The 27,003-nt window shown below is 36.6% G+C and overlaps 1 protein-coding gene across 9 annotated transcripts in view; it reads left to right on the forward strand.

Annotated features, from left to right (window-relative positions):
- The window catches only part of raw, a 454,717-nt gene that overhangs the window by 262,595 nt on the left and 165,119 nt on the right, over nucleotides 1–27,003 (forward strand). For 3 of the 9 annotated variants that reach the window (XM_069841666.1, XM_069841671.1, XM_069841667.1), the window contains exon 1: nucleotides 20,217–20,791. The exons of 3 other annotated variants lie outside the window; for them this stretch is intronic. In XM_069841666.1, coding sequence (XP_069697767.1) covers nucleotides 20,583–20,791 — 209 coding nt within the window. In that variant the 5' untranslated portion in view covers nucleotides 20,217–20,582. Of the gene's footprint in view, nucleotides 1–20,193; nucleotides 20,792–27,003 lie in introns of those variants that run through there. 3 more of the 9 variants (XM_069841662.1, XM_069841663.1, XM_069841664.1) reach the window with 2 other exon arrangements.

Here is a 27,003-nt window from a genome sequence, read left to right on the forward strand (position 1 = left end):
TGCGGTAAGCGTATTCAAATCGATTTGAATACTCCATGAAAACGTAGTAATAGAGTCACATACGGGTCCTGAAAATGCCATGCGGACTTGGTCCTTAAATCTGGTTTGTTCTGCCTCATGGCCATTTTAAACACAAAAACAACTGCAGCCATCAGGTCTGGTCAAATTCATCAACATTGCCACCGTTTTTCAAGGACTGCGTCACTATGATCAACATGACACAAGCCCCTTGCGACAACACAAGTTGAGCAGAATGGAGAAAGGAAATTTTCCACTTTCCTGGGCGAGAATCGAATTCGGATCCGTTGCGTTTGTATAGCCAGCCACACGCGCTAGCTGTAGAGGCTATTAAAATGAATAAGACGTAAAGAGTTACAAGTGCGCGGCCATGGAGCGAAGGAGGTCACGACTCAAGGAGGTTGTGTAGGTCAGTTAGTGGGATGAGAGGCGTCAGAGCTCGCGCATATGCCGCATCAGCGTTGTCATAAAATTCACGAAACATGGCTGAACTCTGATGGCCTATAGGCGGGTACACCCACGTTTATGTTTTCATCGACTCGCATACATTCCCATATGAGACGTAGGCTACCAACACATCATGATCGTGTTAGATTTCATCTTAAAAGTTTTTGTTTATCGACCGAAATTTCCTACATCATTTAAATCTCACCTACTGTACTACATGTTCCATGTGGTCAAGTTTTATACGTATTATAGTCTGAAAAATTTTTCTTTATTGTATCACATCAATAATTTTTCTCCAGTTACTGTATATGCTCTCGTGATCACATTACGTATAGCTCGAAAAATTGTACTTTTTTTTTAAATATAGTTTTCCATCCTCCTCAAGAATTTCTCTCCAATCCACATGCCCCTATTAGCTACTTACTTTTAGTTCGAAAATCTTTGCTTCATTATACCGAAATTTTATCTCCACATTAATGATTTCCCTCAAACCCTCATGTTCCTCTGATCTTGTTATGTTTTTAGTCCGAAATATTTCAGTTTATTGTACCTAGAGGGTTTGCTTGATTGTGCCATAAATGTCCTTCCACATTAATAATATGTATCCAATCCGCATTCTCCTCTTGCTTGATGTTAAAATTTCTTTCCACATTAATAATATTTGTCCAATCCGAGTGCTGCTTTTGCTTGATTGTTAAATTTTCCTTCCACATAAATAATATCTATCCAATCCGCGTGCTCCTTTTGCTTGATTGTTAAATTTTCCTTCCACATAAATAATATCTATCCAATCCGCGTGCTCCTTTTGCTTGATTGTTAAATTTTCCACATCTGAATGCCCCTTTTGCTTGATTGTTAAATTTTCCACATCTGAATGCCCCTTTTGCTTTATTGTTAAATTTTCCTTCCACATTAATAATACGAGGATAATTGTTTTATTAATTGAATATGTACAATAACACTTCATCACTTTTCAACATAGTATAACAGGAACACTTGCATTGAACGTAGTGAAAAGTGGAAAGTGATGAAGTGTTTGTAGTCTTATTGTACATATTCGATTAATAAAACAATTATTAAGGTTACTTTTCGACTCTCCCTCGTATCTGTCCAATCCACGTGCCTCTCTTTATCACGTTACATTTGGTCCATTGTATAGAAATGTTGCTTCCACATTAATAATTTATCTCCAATCGACATGCCCCTCTAGATCATGTTACGTTTAATCCGAAAGGTTTTTAGTTCGTTCCACCCAACGATTTTCCTTTTGTCTGACTATACCAAAATTGTTCTTCGGCAGTAATAATATCTGTCCAGTTCGCTTGCTCCTCGTGCTTGATTGTTAAAATTTCCTTCCACAATAATATCTGTCCAATCTACGTGCCCTGCTTGTTCATATTATATTTAGTACGGCAGGTTGTAGTTCATTGTATAGAAATATTGCTTCCACATTAATCATTTATCTCCAATCCACATGTCCTTCTTGATCATGTTCGAAAGGTTTAGTTCTTTCGATCAAAATATTTTCCTTTTGCTTGACCATACGTAGGTGGTAGGTGAAAACGAAAGACGCGTGTGAATGAAGCTATACATAAACCATGAAGAAGGAACTTGCTATTAAAAGTTCTTTTTAAATCTAAATAAAGAGCTACAACTGTTAAATTCAAATAAAGAGCTACAACTGACAAAGTACAATGGATTTAAATATCATATTATAGCAAAACACATCAAATTTTACCTCGTATAGTCAGTATGGTTTGTTGTGATTGACATTGGTAATACGTCAAACATCCCACTTGATGTAAATTTCTTCCCAAACTCGATGCAATGCGTCCGTATTTACTTTTGAAACTACATCGGCGATTCGAATTTTGAGCTTACCGAGATTGGGAGGTAGGGTGAATCAAACACTCGATGTTGAATGAAAACCCACAAAAATAAATCTAGGAGAGTCAAGTCAGGGGAAATAGATGGCCATTTTTAGCGGCCCTGCTCGACTCATCCACCAATTTGTGAAATGGTTTTGCACGTGAATATTCGCGGCGCCATATTCTACAGTTGTAGATGTTAATCTTTGCCATTGACATGAGATGTCGACCCATCATCACAAATCATATTCTTCAATAAAGTTTCGTTTTCCCTATCCGACAACATTTCTGTACACAATTTCTGACGAGTCATCTTATCTGCATCAGTAATTTCTTGCACCGTGGTAAATGTGTAGTTAGCAAACGTCTTCGTTGAACGCGCTAAACGGTCGGTTGTGGAATGCAGTCCCATGGGATGCACGACGCTTTAATTTCATAGGACTATCACAGTCTAGTATATACAGTCACGAAGCTTGAGTTTATGAGTGTACTAGGAACAATAGACTGTGCAGGTACTATTTCGTATAGTCTGTGATGAGGCGATAGTAGCGATTCTAGTGGTTAGCAACTATCTATGAATGCATATTTACTACGTATTGAGCTTCGTGACTGTATATACTAGACTGTGGGACTACGGGAAATTTCTCTGTCACTTGTTCCACGACAGCACCAGTAACATTTGGGCGTCTCGGAGATGTCATGGCGAAGAGAACAACCGTGTCTACAAAATGCTTGTTCCAGTAGGAAAATTTCGTTGAACCGTTGACGCCGATTTCCTTTCTTCAAATCAAAACACACAGCAAGCACGATCTGCACCTGTGAAATTAGCCATTCTGAAATTCTAACAACTGACTCTCACTGTGACGAAATTCAGTATTGTGGCATTACGTCAGTCAATTCTGATGCGTTTTGCTACAAAATGACACTTCAACCAAATACATAAGCTTTCTGAATACATTTACTATAACATTACAAAGTTGTAAAGTACTTTTTTAATCAGCCTGTACATTAAAATCATTTTATAGATAGTCTACACATTAGGCATAAAATGACCCCTGCAGTGGCTGAGTGGTCAGACCTTCACCCTGTCACATAGGCGCTCCGAGTTCGAGTCCCAATCAGGCCTGGGATTTTTCATTGACAAATCCGTAGTGACATTTGTGGCGGACAGATCGCAGTTGGGGTTTTTCTCGGGGTTTTACCGTTTCCCCATATTAGACATCTACATCATTCCGTCAACATTTGATTTTGGGAATGCGCCTGACTTGAGTGTCAGCGCAGTAGATCTCGAAATGTCTCAGTGCTGGGTCGTAGTGCCTCCCCTCCTGAAATTCCATTCCATTCCAGGCTCAAATATGACATTGCGAAATATTAACGCATATTGCTTGAATCGTGAATTGCATAATCCCCACATGTCCATTTCAGTAAATTTTTCAGTAGGTACGAAAAACTGATTACTTTCAAAGCGTTTATATTTCGAATTGACTGTTTCTTTTATTAAAGCATAATAATAAGATTTAATGTTTGGCATACCTGAACTTCAATGTTTTTTAGTATGTTTTGGAAAAAAATTGCAATTGCCTGGATAGTGGGATTTCTACAATTAATGACTGGAAACAATGATTTTATTCCTTTAAAACAATTTCTAGGTGAAGGAAGACGGAGAAGAACAATTTCTTTTATATTTTAAACTACTCTAAAACTTAAAAAAAAAAAAAATGGAACATTTTATGATTAGTATTTCCTCAAATTCCTTTAAACCAACAAAGGAAAGTAAACTGAAATTTGTTTGGTTTCTAAAGAATTCCACATGTCCTGGACTTAAGATCCTGCAATTCACTGTAATTTATTGCTGCACTAAATTGTACGCCGAGCACTGGATGTGTGAGGTTTCTGCGCTACTTAAAAGGTCTATGTATGAATATTATATCCATATGAAAAACTGAATTTGAGAAAAAAAAATGTAACTTGTGGGGTTTCTGCACCACTTGGAAGGCCTAGCCTATCTATAAATATTAGAACCATATGAAAAACTGAGGGGGGGGGGAGGTTCCTGTAATTCACGATTCACTTGTGATACACTCCTTACATTTTTGTTCTATTGTTGCAAAAATTTGACAGTCCATTGAACACACAAAACTATCGTTCAGACAATTTTCACGAAACTAATAGGAAAACAAAAATATCACTAGAAAACGCGCACTCGTCATCTTTATCTTTCTTTGTCTCCAACATTGCTCTCTCTCTGTGTCTCTGTCTGTCTGTCTTTCTTTTTTAATCTGCAAGTGAACTGATTTGTTTGACTGCATGTATTTCTATCGGATTTAAGATTATATAGCTGTACTAATAAGACTCTACAGAAAGCAGTCAATGGTGCTGGAACTAGTCATCGCATGTGAATATATAGAACAAACACAAGAATTGAAATGTGTATGAAATCCCCGCTAGAGGCAAACGCGCGTGATTTCCGTCTTGAATCACATTTCTGAAGCTGACAAAATAACAGGATGCTAATTCTTTGGATGTTGAAAGTCTTTCATGTTATGAAGAAATTTTTTTACTAGAACCACTAATTTCGAGAAACGAAAAATGAATCATGGTTGAACTTGAAACAGCTGTTGCTAGAGGAATAAATTCAGGGTACTCGAGACTAATGACCAGCCATACTTCGCGATCGACATGGAATGGTGAAACAAGCCAACTGACTGAAATTCATTTATTTTGTGATATGACTAAGGTAGAATTATAAACACAAACGTTTCTCCTTGTTAGTAACACTTTTACTAGGCATGACTAGACATCACACCCACACAACTGAGATTGTGCATAATTAGCAACACATTTGCTATTTTATAAGGCAATTATGGCTAGTAAATTATGTTAAATTATGAGGGGAAACTTATTTGTAAGTGGTTTCCTGCACACCATCAAACTCTCATTTATAATTCAGACTTGTTTTTTGTACCCATATAACAAGATATTTTATTGTTGTCATGGGTTTTCCCTCCCCTTCTTTCATCTGTATGACTTGTCTTACCACACAGAAGGACGGGTTTGATCATAGGCGGGTTGTACAGACTAGGAGAAAAAAGTGTTGTTTTTTCCTTTTTATTGAAACGAATAACTTCTTAATAATAACAGATTGTAAGACAGAAATCATACTTGATTTATAACATGCAGAATGTAACGTAGTTTATTATTCATTGCGAGAGAGGGGTTGTCGTTGTTTATGAATTTTATAAAATAAAATAAGCTTATTTGTTAAAAAGGAAGAATTCATTCTGGTTTTAAAACAGAATCTCCAAAAATCACCAGTTTCGAACCCCCTCTTGGGAAATCATACACTGCTAGGTATTATAAACGAAAAGGGAATACGAGGGTTGGGGCATAAGTCATGACAACATTGTGTGTGAAGGTGGGCGCAGTTATAAATTTTTAAATATGCAAATGAAAGAACTGGGTGTGTGTACAAATAGGGTAGGGTACGGTAAGGATAAAAAATCCATAAACGATACAGCAGTGTATGTGCATGTACTACTTGGAAGCGCAATATGTGTACCAGTGAGGTAGGATAGGTAAGGGTAGCGATCAAATATCTATAAACGACACAATGTTATGTTACTCATGTTTATTACGGTAGTTCGTATAGCATTACAGCACGCATACTCACCCTAACAACTCATCGGGCCACATTCATTATGCCCGGCGGTCGACTCACAACTGCATTACGTATTACGCGTAACATCGCTCTCTGTGCGATAATCATATTGCACTGTCATCCCCTTAGTGATAGGACCACATACTCATACTACGGACTCACGGCACTGCGGTTGACTCGCACCTGAATTCACATTGCTCTCTAACCATACATCACACCACCATCCAGTGACGCGACCACATGCTGTGGATGTCACACGGCATACGATATTTCGTGAAAGCGTGCTCAAATAAAATGATGGCTCTTTGCTGTGTTCTTGACCAAATTTGCATATATATTATGTTTGCTAACAAAATTATTAGAAATTATAAATTCATGGTAATACTGTTAACAAGTATTAGACATAATAGAAAAACAAAAAATCCTAATTATTCCAAAATAGAAACAATTTTGTCTCAAGTATTTGAGTATTAAATAATTATTTCGGAACAATAGAAATATGGCCCTTGAAGATAAAATGTCTGAGCATATACAGATGGACGTTGATGGCTCTCTTTTGGAAAAAGAAGGTGTTGTACACTTAATCCCGGCCTCCATCTTCATAGCATTTTCCGTAAGCTGTCTTTGTTGTACCTTGGAGTTTGTATTGACAGCTAATTTCTTGTACCTAATCTTCCCTTTGCAATACCTGTGTACGACTTTTCAAAAGAGAGGATTTAATTTTGAAAGATTCCCTTTTGAGCAGTGTTGAAATTGATAAAAATGTAGAGATAAGAAATTCCTTGTTGACTTATTTATTTATTTATTTATTTATTTATTTATTTATTTATTTATTTATTTAGTCTAGTATTTATATCGGTTATAACATATTGGGTCTTAAAGTTTATTGTTATAAAGTTATGTATTATTAGTGTTGTTGTTAACGTCCGTTTTTAATTACTGTGCCTCCTGACATGACATTTTGAGTTAATGGTACCATGATACCTTCTATTCTACCTTATGATTGAATAGGTAGGCGTACTCTGAAACAAGGATATATCTATAAAATCTTGAATTTTAGATACAGAGCATCAAACATTTTAGATCTGGTTTCTAGAGGGCACTGTAATTGTTGGAGGGGAATAATATTTTGTGAGGAGGGATATGTGTCATTAAGAATTCAAATAATATGCTGGAAACGACGTAACGTACTTTAAGTTGTTATTCCAGGAACGACTTAATTACAAACTGTATTATGAAAACAGCAATAGCAACAAACGTTTATGAAAACAACAAACGTATAGCATTGCGTGTCCGAGACGAAACGCCCTAATTTGAACTGTGTGTAATACTACATGTATTCAGTGCATTAAGAAGATTGATACAGCAATGAATGCACATAGTCATGAAGTTTTGTCTGTGCAATCACAGCATTTCTACATGTGCCCCACGAGTGACACGGAGGATGTCTAGTCGATACTCAATTTCTCTCTAGGTAGCCTGTAGCATCTGTGGCGTAACTGTCTCAATAGCAACTCTAATGCTTTCACGAAGCTGTTCCAGAGTTGTCACTTTGATAGAATATACCTTGTCCTTAACATACCCCCACAGGAAGAAATCCAGGGGGGTAATGTCAGGCGACCAGGGTGGCCAGAGAATTAGACCACTACTCTCAATCCTACTTTGTGGAAATTCGTCATTCAATGTTTTTCGGACTTCCAAATCCCAGTGTGGAGGTGCTCCATCCTGCTGGAAGAGCAGGTTTGGGTGTCGATGTCTTATCTGAGGGAACACATAATTTACTAACATATCAAGATATGTATGACCAGTGATAGTTGCCTGTGCAAAGATAAAAGATCCAATAACTTCATCCTTCATTAAGCCACACCAAACGTTGACCTTGGGGTTGTCTCGTTGATACTTCACGACCTCTCGAGGATGTTCACTGCCAAATTCACACTTTGTGTTTGTTGATCTTACCACTGAGGTGAAATGTTGACTCATCAGAAAACATAACCTTGGCCAAAAAGTTGTTGTCTATTTCGATGAGCTGAAAAATATCTTCGGCAAACGTTGCTCGTTTTGGTTTATCGTCGGGTTTCACCTCATGTAACAAATTGTAATTTGTATGCACAAAGCTTTAGACGCTTGTGTAGCACATCGTGGACAGTTGATTTCGGAACAGCAAGCTCACGTGACGCCATACGAACGGATTTCCTAGGTCTTCTTGCAAATGTATCTGAAATGCGCTGAACGTTCTCCTTTGATGTTCGTGATGGGCCACCACTATCCTTCTTAGCAACAGCTCTTGTCTCTAGAAACGCTGCTTGGCATCGGGAGGGTCTATGTGATACTCTGCACGGAAACGTCGTTGAACTGAAATAATGGAGCCTAAATCTGCGTACAACCACACGGTTTATGCTTTTTCAGCATTCGTTGTCATTTTTTTTTCAATTTTTTTCGATTTTCAGCACCTGAAACAAAATCGTCTTGCTATTAGGCCTACATTACATAATTAAAATTTTCGCGGCTAACAAGCAAACGTTCTGATGGGGGCAGATAAAAAAGTTAAATTTTTTTCTTCCACTATGTTAATGATGTCAAAAGAAGTGCTTATACAAATTTTGGCCACTCGACCGCAATTATGAGGGCCGTAAAAAAATAAGTTCGCCAGGAGCCGTTAACAGAAAAAAACACAATTTCATTGAAAAAATTTATTGGAACTGGCAAAGCAATTGTTGAGCTATTTTTCAACATATTTTCCATCGGAATTGAGACATCTCTCATCTCATGGGATCGACAGAGAGAGGTGCAGACGCAGTCAAACGCGGTTCCAATCTCAGGCGGCTGACTTCTACGACACAAAAATTGATCCCTTGGTATGACAAATATCTCAATTCCAGTGGGGATATGTTGACGAATAGCGCAGCAATTGCTGTATCTGTTTCAATAAATATTTCCATGCAATTGTGCTTTTTTCTATAAACGGCATCAGGGAAAATCACTTTCTGGACAGCCTCGTAATTGCGGTCGAGTGGCCAAAATTTGTATAAGCACTTCTTTTGATATTATTAACATGGTGGAAGAAAAAAATTTAACATTTTTATCTGCCCCCATCAGAACGTTTGCTTGTAAGCTACCATGTACCACCTAACAAAATTGTCTTGGTTGTTTGTGTTCATTATAAGTGTTTCAAATTAGGGCGTTTCGTCTCGGACACCCAGTATTTCTGACATAGTTCTAAAAAAAGAAAAAAAAAGTTAAAAATGCTTTAACGTATAGGCCTAGTATTTTTGTATTAAAAATAACTTTTTTTTTAAATGTTGAACTCCAGATGATATTTACAAACGACATTCAGAGTAAGTTCACTATGATAATTTCACTCTCGAGGAAAAAATTGTTGACCGCTGCACAAAAAATAAAAGTAAGTTTTCGTAATATGCCATTTCAGGAAAATATCACTATTCAAGCTGGTGGTTGGGAAAAAACACAGGAATGTAGAAGTTGGGACAGAGAATCCAGAAGGGGGAAATTTCCCGTCTTTCTTCCATTCAATTCGAATACTGCTTGTAAGTAGAGTAATGCATCTTCTCTTCGCTCTAATGCGCAATATGATTCTGGGACACAATCAGTGTCCTGTCAGTGTGCAGGAATAAAGCTGCCTAAGCGTGATGTTGATCGCTCGCCTTCTGCTTCCTTACCTTCTCACTGGATGAATAATTCCCTTTCTCCAGATTGTGAGGTCGCCCTTGATGTCGGCAGGCGACCTTTTCACTTCTTTCCAGCACACAGTCGTGGACCAGCATCTGAATCTAGAGAGGACGACCGGCTAGCTTTGGTTTGCTTGCAGTACAGATAACCGGCGATGTGATCTTGCCTTCTGTCAATTACAATTAATGAGATTTGTTTTGTTTACAACGATGAAAGCTGCCGCAGAGCACTACCTTCTGCTACAATCGATGTTTATTGATTCTGAAGCACATCATGAAGATTAGCGTCGCGTGCCGATCAGCTAAAGAAGGTCATGTTCTGAGAAGGCCATAAAGACGGCCATGTTTAGGCATTTAGATTAACAGCTGTTTGTAAATTGTAACCTCAATAATGCAACGAAAAAAAAAAGTTTTGTATTTTTAAAACAGGAAAGCAAATGATGTGTGAATCTGTATCGAATCACATGCCTTTAAAGGGCATGAGTTCAGATCACTAAAAAAATACCCTCAAAAATAATTTACGTGATTATAACACTTTTACTACGTCATACTACTGTTGAACAATAAAACTGTACGAAAGGACGTCTTTCAACCAATCATGGCTGCTTATCGCACAATTTTATCATTTATCTAGCATTTGTTTATTTTTATCGCTTCCCTAGCATTTGTTTGTTTTTATCACTTTCGTAGCATTTATTTCTTTGTTTGCCAACATTTCAAACTGCAAATTCTTTACGGTATTATAAAACATACTTTGCTGTCGTCATTTGTTTCCCGCATAGATAGTTGACTGAAAATGGCGGCTCCGTTCAAACGTTTGGGTGAAGCTAACATTACTGAAATAGTATTTTAGTAAGTCAATTAATATCTATTTTATTGCATTAGAGTACTTTATTTCTTCTAATCTTTATATACTTTCTTCTAATCGTGTAGTCGCCCTGAGTGGCGCAGTTGGTATAGCGCTGGCCTTCTGTACCCGAGGTTGCGGGTTCGATCCCTGCCCAGGTCGATGGCATTTAATTATGCTTAAATACGACAGGCTAATGCCACTAGATTTAGTGGCATGTAAAAGAACTCCTGCGGGACAAAATTCCGGCACACCTGCGACGCTGATCCTCGGCAGTTTTGCGAGCGTCGTTAAATAAACCATAATTTTAATTTCTAATCGTGTAATAATCAATTAAATCCCACTCGAGGAAATCCTAGATGATAGCATAGTATTAACAGAGCGACCGATACAATAAGAACTGTATATAGATGAGGAGGCGAGACTTGGCACGTGAGCTGTACGAGAGGGGATAAAATGAGCCATCACAAAGAGAGTTTGTTTCATGATGGTTAATACGTATTACACGAATCTACCGACACGGAAGTTCATCTGAGACTAAAATCTATCAGCCACCGGCATGGCTCAGTCGGTTAAGGCGCTTGCCTGCCGGTCTGAAGTTGCGCTCGGGTGCGAGTTGGATTCCCGCTTGGGCTGATTACCTGGTTGGGTTTTTTCCGAGGTTTTCCCCAACCGTAAGGTGAATGCCAGGTAATCTATGGCGAATCATTAATCTCATCGACGCTAAATAACCTCGTAGTTGATACTAGAGACCTGCAAAACTGCGCACACAACCGGTTTAGATTCGACAGGTCGGAGCTCAACCGGCTACGATGAACATCGGGCCGAATAACTCGGTTGTCGAGCGATTACGCCTGATGTATTGCAGAGTAGACAGAACATCAGGCGCATTGACATGAAACTAACGTTTTTCGAGTTACACAACCGGAGTAACAATGAAATTTACGTTGTCTTATTGAAAAAAAAAAGTGTTTGGAAGTATTCTTACAGTTCATTCGACACTATAACACATATATTTTCTTTATTATTCTGAACTTGCAGTAACTTTATAAGTATCGTTTATATTTTAAACTTTTAGAGTTTTACTAATGAAAGTTGCATATAGATATGTTAAACAATGTTATAGTTTTTCACATAACAAGACGTCCACAAGCCATGTATATTTTTCTTACCAATAAACGCTATATAGCTGGCGTTTTTCTATACCAGTGTTAAACAATATACGTCATAACTTCATCATTTGATTACGTCGTAACTCTTTCTCGTCACATATTGACTGAATCTTGTTCGATTTGTATAACCTAATGATCGATATTACATAAGTTCATGTAAGATCGCGAATTATTTAGAACACAAATCTCACACAGAAAGAAATGGTAAAGAGGAAGAAAATACGATCTCCAAATAACACCAGGTACATTTCATCATACAATAACTCTAACATTTTCTCAGTAGGCTATACAAACAGAGTAATAATATTGAAGGATATTTATTTTGTTTAATTACAAAAATATGTTTGCTTCAAATAGGAATACAAATAATTTGACACTTTAATACATTTATTTTTGTATTTCGAACTTGCAGTAATTTAACTAGTAACAAATAAATGAACAATGGACACAGTGACATCGAAGGAAATAGACGTAATGTATAATGTGAAATATCATAATGTAAAATATTCAAAAATATAATTACAATTCATTATAAAACAAAATAGGAAATAAGTACATAAGTCCATTATGACGTTTGTACTTTAAACTAAAAAAAAATGTATAGGCCTACCTCTAAAACAATAGTTGCATGCTTTTTAATTATTCTAATCAGTTGCAATATTATTTATTAAGAAATCAATTTAAAAAGATAAACAGTAATGTTATTTTCAACAGTACGATTACTTTGGCTCCCAATGGTTGTTGTTCTGTACAAAATAAGTATAATTTACACATTTTTAAACTACGAATAACAAAAGAATAGCAAGTTTTAGAAACATATCATTCTGTATAGAAAAGATCTACTTCAGAGAAAACAAGTGTCATTCAAAGAACTATTTTATTACACGTATTAATATCAACTATTTGATGTTCACAATTATTATTAGGGCCTATTATCATAGACTACATGATCAGAGTTGACTTCTTGTGTTTATGTATTAATAAATCTCTTTTACTAGTCTAAAGTTACGCTCGGTGGAAACACTTATTCATGGAATGGCCAATATTCGTTTCACAAGTGTTGCTAGAGAGGCTATAGTTGTTTGGTGATCTTTCCATCAATTTAGTATGTAGAAAATGAAATGAGCATAATGTATAATGTGAGATATAATAAATAAATAAATCCAAAATAGAATTACAATTAATCGCAAAACATAAAATTAAATAATTATTAACTCTAAATGCATTCCTCCAAAACAGTAGCTGTTCATATACAGGGTAGAAGTGAAATAACCCTGCAGATTGTACGGGGCGATAAGGTTCACTTAAATGAATGGAAAACCTATATTACGTTTAATTCTCTAGTCATAGTAAACATACTGAAAGCATTGGTTGTAGTAGGTTTCAGAAGATATAAAGTTATTTTTGTTTTAGTTTTACTATTGATCGTGTTTACTGTTTTTAAGTGTGTCATTATTGTAATATTATAATTCAGTTTTCTAGTGTAAGCAAAAATTATTCCGTCGGATCCCGGCCAACTAGTCACTCATATCGAGTGCACCTCAGCACATGTGTGGACTTCGGTCCTATGTTCACAGACATCCGTGACGTAGTGCAGAGGGCGGCCACTAGAGGGAACCCAAGAGTTGGAGCTTAATCTGAGACGATTCTATCCAGCGCCGGGGTTGTATCCGGTGTGGCTTAGTGGATAAAGCATCAGCACGTAGAGCTGAAAACCCGGGTTCAAATCCCGGCGCCGGAGGGAATTTTTCTCCGTTCCATTACTCTTTCATCGTATGATGACGCAGAATATCTGCATGGAAATATCACATGTACTTTGGTACATTAAAATAATATACATGATATGCATAAATCACTTCGTGATTTAAGACGGCGCTTATTCCGTCGGATCCCGGCCAACTAGTCACTCATATCGAGTGCACCTCAGCACATGTATGGACTTCGGTCCTATGTTCACAGACATCTGTGACGTAGTGCAGAGGGCGGCCACTAGAGGGAACCCAAGAGTTGGAGCTTAATCTGAGACGATTCTATCCAGCGCCGGGGTTGTATCCGGTGTGGCTTAGTGGATAAAGCATCAGCACGTAGAGCTGAAAACCCGGGTTCAAATCCCGGCGCCGGAGGGAATTTTTCTCCGTTCCATTACTCTTTCATCGTATGATGACGCAGAATATCTGCATGGAAATATCACATGTACTTCGGTACATTAAAATAATATACATGATATGTATAAATCACTTCGTGATTTAAGACGGCGCTTATTCCGTCGGATCCCGGCCAACTAGTCACTCATATCGAGTGCACCTCAGCACATGTGTGGACTTCGGTCCTATGTTCACAGACATCTGTGACGTAGTGCAGAGGGCGGCCACTAGAGGGAACCCAAGAGTTGGAGCTTAATCTGAGACGATTCTATCCAGCGCCGGGGTTGTATCCGGTGTGGCTTAGTGGATAAAGCATCAGCACGTAGAGCTGAAAACCCGGGTTCAAATCCCGGCGCCGGAGGGAATTTTTCTCCGTTCCATTACTCTTTCATCGTATGATGACGCAGAATATCTGCATGGAAATATCACATGTACTTCGGTACATTAAAATAATATTCATTTTATACGCCAGAGCCGTCCACCCACAGAGAGATCGAATCAACTCGAATAGGTATACGTTAAACCGAATACTGAGGCAGCACGCAAGCAGATGTACTTCGCATACTGCCTATAAAGCCAGGCGTTCAGTAGCGCTATGCAAGTTTGTTCGGTTTTGCAGGACTCTAGTTGATACAGCGTCGATAATAACCAAATAAAAATCTATCTTCCCCCTTCATACCCATTGGTAATATATCCACGGCAAATGATGAAGTCACAGAACAGGTCTTGCCTCCTCTACTGTAATAACTAATCACGTAATTATTGTAAATATTACCTAATAGTTATTTCCGTTAAGAAGTTTGTCACAAATGAAAATCATGTCAAAATTTACTTTGTATTACAGTTCATCTTCTTCATAAAGGTGCGGAAACCACTACATTCCCTGTCTTATTATTATTATTATTATTATTATTATTATTATTATTATTATTATTATTATTATTATTACTACTACTACTTCTTCAGTCTATTGGTCTGGGTGTTAGATCTTTGCCATGTGCTGTCTGATCTAGTCTCACCTGTGCCTCTGTGCAATGCTGACTCCACGATCAGGGAGGCCCGCAATGTGTGCCTGTTAAGTGTTGGTCAAAAGATATATGTATAATCCTAGATCATATATATATATATATATATATATATTTTATTTTAGTTTATTTATTATTATCTTATTGAGTTTTGTGTGTAAAATTGTAGTGTACTTTGTAAATTTGTAGTGTTTTTTGTAACGCAGGTTTACTCCTGGTTGAGTGTTAGAGAAGGCTGTATGGCCTTAACTCTACCAAGTTAAATAAATGATTATTATTATTAATATTATTATTATTATTAATATTATACTATACAAACACACCCCCACAGGAACCACAAACAAAAGGCGCTAAGACTAGCACCAACCAGTTGTGAAGATGGCCATTAACAGACTGAAACTAGTTAACCAGTTACTAGACCTAGTACTGTAATATTTAACACGAGAAAATATATAATACATATTCCAAAATAACTGTATTGATGTTTAAAACAGTTTTATTATTATTATTTTTATTATTATTATTATTATTATTATTATTATTATTATTATTATTATTATTACTGGTACTATTATTTGTAAATGAAGTAACTTTTTAGGTGCCTGAAACTGTATTTTAATGCCTACTTTCGATCATTATGGAGCCTAGTTGAGGTGTCTAAAAGTTGGTTAACTGTCCGAAGTCTAGTTATAATGTATAGGCTATAAAATATAATGTATGTTTTTTGCAGGCATCATTATGGCATTAATAGTTTTATTATCATTTGAACAGACTCAACGCACCTATCTTGTGCGATAAACTTGCTAGAACACTGTACGTGTTAGGAAGAGAGTGAGATACTATACCTCACCCTTTCTTCTAACGGAGACATCTTGCGGCAACACTGTACTAGCCATTACCCATAAGACCAATGCTTTTTTCTTAAGCTGGAATACTCTTTAGCTAACGTAAGCCGTGTTTATATACACTCAATAGCAAGATCCATCAACACTGACTGCCGCTCTTTTTCCATCATTAGTAGTCAACGTGAGCACCCTCTTTCATTGCCTTCCAAATTCGGCCTGATATGGTCATTAGCAGCTAATATGCGACATTTGAGGTTTTCGTAATATAAGGGTTATTGTAACACGAATCACATTTTGTGATTGCGACCCCCCAGGCGGGAATGTTCCCTTGTTAGAAGGACCAATGCTCTTGACCTTCCACTCATTTTTACTACATCTATTTGAAACATTGATATTTTTCTTATGGAGTGTGGTTATGGGATAACATCTCCACTCATCTCATATTCTTTTATATTTATTTATTGTCTATTCTAGACAGATTGTAAATTTGGCATACCTACGTGTTAAATAAAAAATGTTTAGTTTCTAAGATATCTAGAATAAAGGCTTGCGTCACGTCTGTAAACGTTTCCAAAGTGAAAAGTGAATTTTAACACCACAAGATGTTATTGTGCGTCTTAAAAATTGCACGCCAAGAATAGAACTGAAACTTTTATAAAACTTTGTACACGAATAAATTGTTTGTGCGCGCGCATTAGTAGCTAACAGGCGTGGCCATACTGAAATTGATGTCATCGCCCCTTATAGTTTTCATTTTGGCATAAGATAGAGGAGAGAGAGATTGCTGCATAATTAAGAATAAGGAATGAAAGGAAAATACTTGTTTATGACTATTTCGATCTGTAATCCACTACATTAGACATTCATAATATTTTTATGTTTCAGGAGCATTGCAAAATCCTTATTATTTTCGTGAAGCAAGTCTTGAAAGTTTCCATTCCTCTGGTTAGCCGTTTTCAGATTTTGCCGATCCTTTCATTCGTACGAGTAAAGTTCAGTAATATTAGCATGAATATGAAACAAACAAAAAATAAAGTAATATAGTGTAAGATGACCGTAATCTCTTTTCCCCTACTAATAGTTATCTTTTTCGGTCCCTTCAATCCTTGGCAAGTAGACACATCTAGGTCCGGCCGCTTCATTTTGGTTGTTAATTGTTTTTACTTTTTTCCAGCCTTACTTTAAATATAAATATTAAGTATAAGCTTATGCAACTTTAAAATGACAAAAAATAATTTAAAGTATATACCTATATACGGAGGTCTTCGGAAAAGTAAGAGCATATCCACCTTTAAACAGATAAAATAAAACAAATTATTTATTATATTTAAACCTTACTTGCAACCATTATCGACTTCTTTGTATAGTTACAATGATTGTTTCGTTCATGTGCCAATTCAGCAATGTATTTTAAGAATTCGATGAATTTCAATCAATCAGAGTCGTGTTTCACTGCAATATTGTCGATTTTATGATTGTCACTTTTGCTTTGTCACTGATCGCAATTTATTGTTTCCTTTTTGGCATGCTTCGTATGAAGTATTTAGAAGGGAATGGCATTGTATTGTGTCCATACAAATCATGAATTGTAGCACCTACGGAAGAATTCAGAAATGCATATAAAGTGTTAGTTGGAAGACCTGAGGGAAAAAGACTTGTAAGTACTCATGAATATACATGATTGCGACAGAAATTAGAGAAATTTAAAAGAATCGCTACACCAACAATGACTTTCTATTGTTTCAAGATTCATTGTTAAGAGAACTGATTTATGTCACTGTAGTTAACTTAGTTTTTCATGAATGTGTGGCAAAATGTTCATAAACGCTATGCTCGGTTCAAGTTTGTCGAGTATGGTGAAGTTCGACATTTGCCCATGTTCGCTCTCCAGAAGGGGGTCTGTTACGTTTGTTTCACCTCTTTATAAAAATATTTACTCTCTCCACTCCCATTCCTTCATGTTTTAACCGCTGAAGGATTTTAGCTCATATCTTGCGATTAGTTTTTCATATGAAATAAGACGAAGTTTGTGATGTCTTGGTTGTCTCTCGCATTTTCGAACATTGCAGGACACTCACTAGTCGCTTCTAAGGGGATTCTTAAGTGTCAAGTCATAGCCTACGTGGCTGCCTATTGCAAGATTATTATCAGTTCTAGATTACAGGATGAAGTAAGAAATTTAAAAGAAACGATTTAAATTAAGAAATGTCAGCTGCTTTCTTAAAGATAATGATGCTATCGGCAAGCGCGTTTGACTATTGATTCGGAGCTACGTTCCGCCATGAGTTCGATTCCTGCTTGGACTGATTATCTGTTTTTTTTTTTTTTTACATTTCCAACTGTAAGCGGAATGTCATGTAACTCATTACGAATCTTCGTTCTTATGTCACAAAATACCGTCTCTTCTGTCACCAATTTCATCGACGCTAAATAACTAAGTAGGCCTATCTAAGTAGCTAAGAAATTGCTGCATAATCTCTAAATAAACGACCAAAAAATTTAATGATTCAAATTAAGAAATAAAGAAGTACCGGAAACTTACCTGCCTTCCTAACAAGAGACCTTTCGCTTTGCGTTGCCATGACCATTGGCGCAGGAGGGGAGGATTGTGAGCGGGCTGAAGACCCTCCCCAATTTTTTAATAAATACGTAAAAATTATATTAAATTTAAAACCATGAAGAAACAAGCGACAATTTTGGCGTTGCGAACGCGACCTTGAAAGTACAGTATGTGTGTACCGACAATCACCGATATTTAAAACAACATATCCTTTAATTTTATATTTCATCTGACCGGTTGTTTTAAGGGGTTAGGTACAGCTTACAGCAGTAAAATTTTTGGAAATAGTCAACATGTTTTTCTTCCATTACTGTATCTTGTATGGTATGTGTAAAACTGCCCTACTGCTATATAAAAATATTTTTACAATTTAAACAAATTATTTATATATATATATATATTTTTTTTTTTTCAAAATTTAAAATAGTGGCAGTTTACTGTGCAGTGATGAAGCGTTTCCCTCATAACTTATAAACTTGTTAACTTTTTCATGTTCTCTCTTTTATTTTATTGCTGAAACTCATGTTTACAATATCATGCTCTTTCAATTACAATTCTTAATAAATAATATTTTTTTTTTATTTTGTGTTAAAAGAAAATACTGATATTTGGCCATTTTTTAAAATGAATTTGTATTTTAGCAGACAATCTGTCGAAGGTAGAGAAGTGATCTTGCATCATATTATAGATATGACATGCATAAATACATACACATTTTCATCACAGAATGTTGGATAGTTTTTTAGTTATGTGGGAAACGCTTCAACACTGCACAGTGAACTGAATTTAAAAAAAAATGTAAATAATTTTTTTTAATTGTAAAAGTATTTTTTTCACATAGCAAAAGGACAGTGTTTTACACATACTAATTTTCATTATTGTACAAGATACAGTAATGGAGGGAAAAAATGTTGAATGTTTCCAAAATTCTACTGCTCTAAGCTGTACCTAACCCCTTAAATTCAGCGATGACTTTCAAAGAAATTACGTAGCTACCGTTTTCAACACAATAGGCCTAACTAGATTTATTTAGGATCGGGTTCTGTTAATGTTTCACTCTGCAACGCTTTATACCAACTTTTGGGGAGTCTAGATTGATTTTAAATGGCATAGTATTAAACAATAAATTATTGTCTTTTAAATATGCTCCATGTAAGTTATAGGCAAATTTACCAAGTTATGTTTCCAAAACTTGCTCCTCCCCCTCCCTCTTAAATCCCTGGTTTTGCCACTGATCACGAAATCGCTAAACTTTATCGATTATGTTTTATGTTCTGTTTTGTGGAGCAAATTACTAATAAATTAAAAGTCTTTCTCTTATGTCTTTTTAATTCAGAGTAGCGTTTTGTCATGACCTAAACCTGCTTGGTGAATGCCCATTGTATTAGCCGGAATATTGCCACGTTGAGTTTGATCAACGCTCTGTTTATTACTTCTGCGTAGACTGCGGAATTTTCTCGGAACCCGTTGTGACAGTCAAGTTTTGCCCACTTTTTGTTCACGTATCTTTTCTCTACTTCTTTCCTGCGTTCTTCCTTTCGCTCTTTTTTCTTTATTTACTTTGTTCTATGTTTATTTTTGTCCTTGTTTATTTATTTCTTTGCTTTCGGCCATGCAGGTTAATCACTTGTCGATTTATTTAATATAGCATTCTTTCTATTGTATAGACTTTCAGCAACGCTGAAATTACGGAGTAATACGCATTGGGGCTAATTAATGCAAATACAATCACTTGAGCGTGTTTTCTTCCCGACTGTTTTTTAGCATCGTTCTAATATTAGCCCCTCATGTTCTGGTCCACCGAGCAACGTGTTATGAGTGCGAGTAGCGGTCCAACACGCCTCGCGTGACGTCACAGCGAGAGATATGTATACAGGAGCAGCAGCATCACTTGGTGGGGACGAGAGGGGAGGGGGTCGCCGCGGTTATCTCTGCCAGCCGATGTTGTCTCAGTCGCCTGCTGTCTGCGGTGCGGAATGGACCGTGTTCGGTGCAGGTGAATCTTAGTGCTGCGGGCCAGTTGTCATGATTTGTTACTACGAGCTACTATGGACATCGCGAGGTGAAGAAACGGACAGAATTTACGTAGTTCAAGACTCGGTTGCATGAGCGCTAGTGTTTGAGCCATCGAAGCCGACGACAGAGGACTTGTGATTTGGTTGAAAGGATCGCTAGTTGTGATTCGACGAAGCAGAGCCACCAAATTTCTGGTGCGTGAAATGCATGGAAATGCGTCCAAAGTCGTCCTAATCATCACAATGAAGTGGGCTACGCGGAGAAAGGACAAGAATTGACTGCTGCGAGCGAGTATGGAAGGATTAGTCATGACGTCATCGCAGTCTTCAGCCTCTCGTTTACGCATGCGCAGCGTGTGCGCACGTGCTGCCGCCGTGAAACGGTCGGCCAAAACGAGAAGCAGAAGACTGAACGGCGGTAGTGTGGCAGGGTCGCTGTCAGGAAGCGGGTTGCTATGGCAGCCAAACCGCAGCATCACGCGCCGCACGGCGAGGATCGCAAGGTAAACTCTACAACATTTTATTGTTTTAAGTGATGTTTTACCTGCAATGTCAACACTAACGCCACTGTTTATATATCCTAGATGACAAACTTTATAGTATTTAGTGCAGAGTTTAAATTATGTGTTAACGAGGGACGTTATTTCAGTTTTTGCTTAGGGAGGAGAGGACAAGATATTTTTTAGGAAGACTTTATAGGGTATATTGTGTGGCGCACTCCCTCTCTGTTTTCTTCGAAATGAATTTCACTATTTTCCATACAGCAAACGGGTAAACTTCGTCATACCATATCAGATTCAATAAACATACTAATGTTCATTATTTTTCTCAATTTCTTAAGCATTTTTCTATTATTCTAAGTCATATATAGAGCTGATATCGTTTAATTTTTGCGATTAAATTTACTCAAGCTAAATTTCCATTTTCCACACACAGACTTTAATGATACGTGATTTACATGCATTTACTGTTAATATTATGTAGGTGCAGACAAATGGATGCACACAATTTTATTTATAAATGAATTTTAATTTCAGTTAACAAAATAAAATAGATTGTATTTTTATTTGCAATATGTAACAACTACTAATGTAGCAAAGGATAACGCCTTTGTTTCATTTGAGCGAAGTTATTTCTTAAGCGTTTAAAAACGTAGAATTTGATGTACAGTTCTCACATTATTCTTGGTTAGTACTACTCGGTTATTAGTTTTATTTCAATGTTAAACTCGGGAGGGGACAATTGTACTGTATCTGCCTCACTAAATGACTCTCTTGTGTTAACTTTTTGTGTCTTATAACATATTAATTGATTGATTGATCAGTGGTTTTGTTACTGTAATTTGATTGTTTTTGATGCCTCTAATATGATTATAATAATTAATATAAATTTTACTAAAACGAAACATTTAATTCATGAGGTGTAATGTGTTCAATATACCTTGTGCTAGAATAGTTGGCTAGGATAAATAGAGTACTTTATTGGGTTTACGAGAAACAGCCTGTAAAATTTGAGGCCCATTGGTTTAGGTAGCGAATTGTCTCTTGCGACAGGGAACCACAGCAATACCGGTACCTGATTTGTGACGAAAGCCATGTTTAAGACTTTATATCGGCTTTCAAAACTGGGCCCTTCCCAAAACTCTTAGGCCTACCACAAATAAGCGCACTACAACTGAAGACAACATGCCCGATATTTTTTAGTAACATTTACTTTTTTTTTTTTACTTGGTTATTTAAAGACGCTGTATCAACTACTAGGTTATTTAGCGTCGATGGAATTGGTGATAGAGAGATGGTATTTGGCAAGATGAGGCCGAGGATTCGCCATAGATTACCTGACATTCGCCGTACAATAGTAGAAAACCTCGGAAAAACCCAACCAGGTAATCAGCCCAAACGGGGATCGAACCCGCGCCCAAGCGCAACTTCAGATCGGCAGGCAAGCGCCTTAGCCGACTGAGCTACGCCGGTGGCTCACATTTACTTATTCTAATTATTATTACATATTGATACTAAGGGATATGCTGCTGGAGCTAAATGACAGCTGTGAGCAGTATTGGATGAAGATAAATGCAAATAAGACGAAGACTATGATCACAGGAAGGAAAATAAAGAAGGTAAATTTGCAAATTCTAAATGAGGTAGTAGAGCAAGTGGACAGCTTCAAATACTTGGGGTGTAATATAAGCAGTAACATGAGCTGATGTCAGAAAGTCAAAAGGTAAACTGGTAATGACAAAAGGAGCTTTTAATAGGAAAAGGAGCATCTTGTGCGGACCTCTGGAAAAAGAACTAAGAAAGGGACTAGGGAAGTGCTTTGTGTGGAGTGTGGCATTGTATGGGAAAGAAACACCGATATTACGACAAAGTGAAGAGAAACGACTAGAAGCATTTCAGATGTGGATATGGAGAAGAATGGAGCATGTGAAATGGACAGACAGAATAAGAAATGAGGCTGTGTTGAAAAGGGTGGGAGAAGAAAGAATGAAGCTGAGACTGATCAGGAAGAGGAAAAGAAATTAGTTGGGTCACTGGCTGAGAAGAAACTGCCTACTGAAGGATGCACTTGAAGAATGGTGAACGGGAGAAGAGTTCGGGGCAGAAGAAGATATTGGATGATAGACGAGATTAAGATATATATGGATCATATGCAGAGACAAAGAGGACGGAAAATAGGAAAGATTAGAGAGAGAGCTGGATTTGCAGTGAAAGACCTGCCCTGAGGCAGAGCATTATGAATAAAATAATAATAATAATAATAATAATAATAATAATAATAATAATAATAATAATAGTAATAATAATAATAATAATAATAATAAATAATTGTACATTAAGGAAATGTTACTATTGCCTTCCGTCCGTACATAGGCTCTCGAGTTGAATCTACTTAATAATCATAAATAAATACAAATCATATTTCCCCATTTGACACTTTCTTAATAACCATTATTTCTCAGGAATACTAGCTTTGGCAATTCTGTGATTGCTTTCTCGGGACTTTATAATATAATTTTGAAGCGTTTTTAATATACAGCAGTGTTTCTCAACTTCTGTAAAAGTAATCCCTTGGATTGCAATATTTGCAAGTAGTACCCTTATATTAAATATCATAAATAGAACAAGTGATCTTTAAAATTTAACAACTTATAAGAACGTTACTATTGTACTGTCGCTAATAAGTGTTATTTTTATTGGTTGATGTATCAACGCAATGAAATATAGAAATGATACTGATTTTATTTAGTAAAAATACGAGAAAAGTGCTTCAGTAATAACTCTATGGTGTGCGGTAAAAAGGACATGTTATAAATTTCAAGTTTTCAGTAGGCCCTACAGAAAAAGCAAAACTTAAAATTAAGACCATTTAGATGGGCTGGAAATCTGACGCTCTTCATCATTATGGAAGAGAATACTTTCTTTATATCACCTAAAGAAGTACAATTTTTGTAATCAGGTGGAGGTCGTAACTCAAAATCACTAATTTCTGACTTGTTACTGCGCACCATAAAATTGTTATTAATAAATTATTAGTAAAATTAATTTAGAGTTTCCCTGAAACACTGTAAAGCGTTAAAATTAATCCAGGTAGGCCTGTCACGAAAAATGTAAGGATGGTTATGAGAAAAGTAATTAACGGGAATCCTAAGCTTGTTTTCTTGAAATAATGTAATTCATTATCGACTTGACTGTACTTATGGCTATATTAATTATTTTATGGATTTAAACGGTTTCGTAGGTTACTTTTCATTTGAATTAGATGCGAAAAAGTGGACTGGAACAATAGATGAAAAGGAAAGAAGTTCCATCAAAGCGATGTACTGACAACACAAAATCTTAATTCTTAATGTGTGTCACGAGGAAAAAAAGAAAAAAATATCGCTGCAATCCTCCCAAGTATTACTAGGGGTACACATACCACTGCTGCAGGAACACTGATATATATTGTATTCTCTTTTGAGCCTATGATTGGTGATACATTTGCAGAATTTTTCTGGAGGGTGAAATGATTGAAGTTAGAAGTCATAGGATGTTTTCGTAATGCAGTACCTCGTACGTTTAATTGTACCATTATTATTATTATTATTATTATTATTATTATTATTATTATTATTATTATAATGAATAGGTCATTTCATCACCAGTTTTCATGTAAATAAACTGGCGTAACAATATGTATAGTTTATTACTCAACTGTATAAAGCAGGTAAGATAGAGCCATTTTTGTTTGGACTGGTCTGCATATCATTGAAAACAAGGGATTGGCCAATTTTTAATTTAGTTATTTTAGGTAAACTTGTCATTACTTAAAATTGAAGTAAAATGTAGGTTACTGCGATGTACCTGAAATCCCGAGGGGCAGGGAATTTTTTTTTCCCTCTCCGCCCCTGAATTAATTAGGCCTACGGACCAAAATTTCCTTAGCCTCCTTTCTTGCCGTTTCTATTTGTCTTACAACACTGTCACTAAACACACCCCATTTCTGTTCTTTGATATTATGTCAGGCGTAATGTATCATACTTCACTATCTTTATTATTTATCGGTTGGTTCCAAATTAGTGTTTCCTGTCCATCTTCACTTGTTGACACTGGACTTGGCAGTTGTTCATATCATTGATCTGTTTCTACTTTTATTCCAAGAGCTTTACAAATATTATAGTGCATGTGTGAACATACTCTTGTCATATCGTTTTGTATATTGGATCTGAGTACCAGATAAAATGGGGCATCCAGATGTTAGTTTTTCTGTCGTGTTGTCTTCCTGTTTTAATTATGTTTTAGTTCTAGCTGTTCATAATCATTATTATTATTATTATTATTATTATTATTATTATTATTATTATTAGGCCTATTAGTGATTGTTATCGTAAACCTTAAAACCACCGCTGTGGATCAATGGATAGCATGTGAGCTACCCAAACAAGGGGTCCGTGGTTCGATTCAAGGTGTGGTCGGAAATTTATCTTCATTCCACGGGACTGGGTATTTGTCCTTAGTCTAGTACTTGTCCTGTAACGCGGTGGCCCTGAATCGTACAGACCACACGATCAAGGAGACCCACCATGTGAGAGAGTCTACTGTTCGCTCATTGTAAGGCTGAAACTTATAAATGTAACGCCGCACGAAGAAGAAGTTACACTCAGCTTAAACCATGTTCTTATTTATTAGTATGGTACATAATTTTGACTTCGAGCCATTGTATTTATTGTAGCTTATTCATTTACAGTGTTCTGCCCAAGGGTAGGTCTTTCACTGCAAATCCGGCATTCTCCAGGCTTTCCCATTTTCTGCCTTCCTCTTTGTCTCCGCATGTGATCAATATATCTTAATGTCGTCTATCATCTGATATCTTCTTCTGCCCCGAACTCTTCTCCCGTTGTAGCTTATAGCCAAAGGTAAATTAATTGTTTGGTTGTGATACTGGGTTTAGTTTTTTTTTTCATTATATTTTTGTATATTGCTGATAATGTGTAGATTGGCATTATTAAGAATTTGAGTTGAGGTTTTAACACTTTTCGCTCTGAATGTTGTTCTAGCTGGCGTCAAATTTACTTTGATTTTGTTGGACCCTGGATCATTTCGCTGACATTATCACCTTCATTTCATTCAGATGCTATATAATCGTAAGCGTCGTAAAATAACCAATTAAAAAAGCAAATATGTGGGGGAAATATATATTATATAAAGCCACCGGAGTGGCTCAGTCGGTTAAGGCGCTTGCCTGCCGGTCTGAAGTTGCGCTCGGGCGCGGGTTCGATCCCCGCTTGGACTGATTATTTGGTTGGGTTTATTCCGAGGTTTTCCCCAACCGTAAGGTGAATACCAGTTAATCTATGGCGAATCCTCGGCCTCATCTCGCCAAATACCATCTCGCTTTCATCAAACTCATCGACGCTAAATAACCTCGTAGTTGATACAGTGTCGTTAAATAACCAACTATATATATTATATATATATATATATATATATATATATATATAAAAGCCCATACACAGAGTGTTTCCGTAACTATGTGCTAAACTTCTGTGACTGGTAAAGTATGTAATAAATAGTAATTTGAGATGAGCAATCTTTACTGAGAATTTGCAGTTCCTGCATCCAAGTTGAAGGTTGCCATTTGTACACCTTCTTTAGAAATAGGGTACAGTATGTTGTAGATAACGCTATGTATAAAAAAGTATGATAAATCGGTTGTAATAAAATCATTATAGGCGTATAATAAAAATTGTGATGCTGACTTTCAAGTGCGTTATTTCGATAAGTTAAAAATTTCGACCAAAATTACACAAATGTCATAAGGGTTGCATAGTTCCCGGTAACATGGTTATAACTATAGTATGACCAGGTATGACTATTAGGACTCATTAGCTTATAAATTAGGTGTTACTGGACGTACTGCTTAGATCTTTACAAGCCTAGCAATTTGACATAATGCAACGGAAACACTCTCCAGTGGTAACCAACTCAGCTGCTCTTACGAAGCACTGTGAGCGCTCACGTGCACTCACGAGTGAAAAGGGGCAACGTTGACATTGCAAGTATTGGTACGATCTGCTCTTGCATACTGCTCGCGTTCATCGAAGAATGCTCTTGCACAGAGCACAAGTTGGTCACCACTACTATATACAGTATATAACTTACAGTGTGTGTCTTTTGTGTATATTTGACTACATGTTCCATTGCATAAGTAGTAAGCCTACTAGAGATCAACA

Source organism: Periplaneta americana, chromosome 12, assembly GCF_040183065.1.
Source record: "Periplaneta americana isolate PAMFEO1 chromosome 12, P.americana_PAMFEO1_priV1, whole genome shotgun sequence".
In the NCBI taxonomy this organism is placed as follows: Eukaryota; Metazoa; Arthropoda; class Insecta; order Blattodea; family Blattidae; genus Periplaneta; species Periplaneta americana.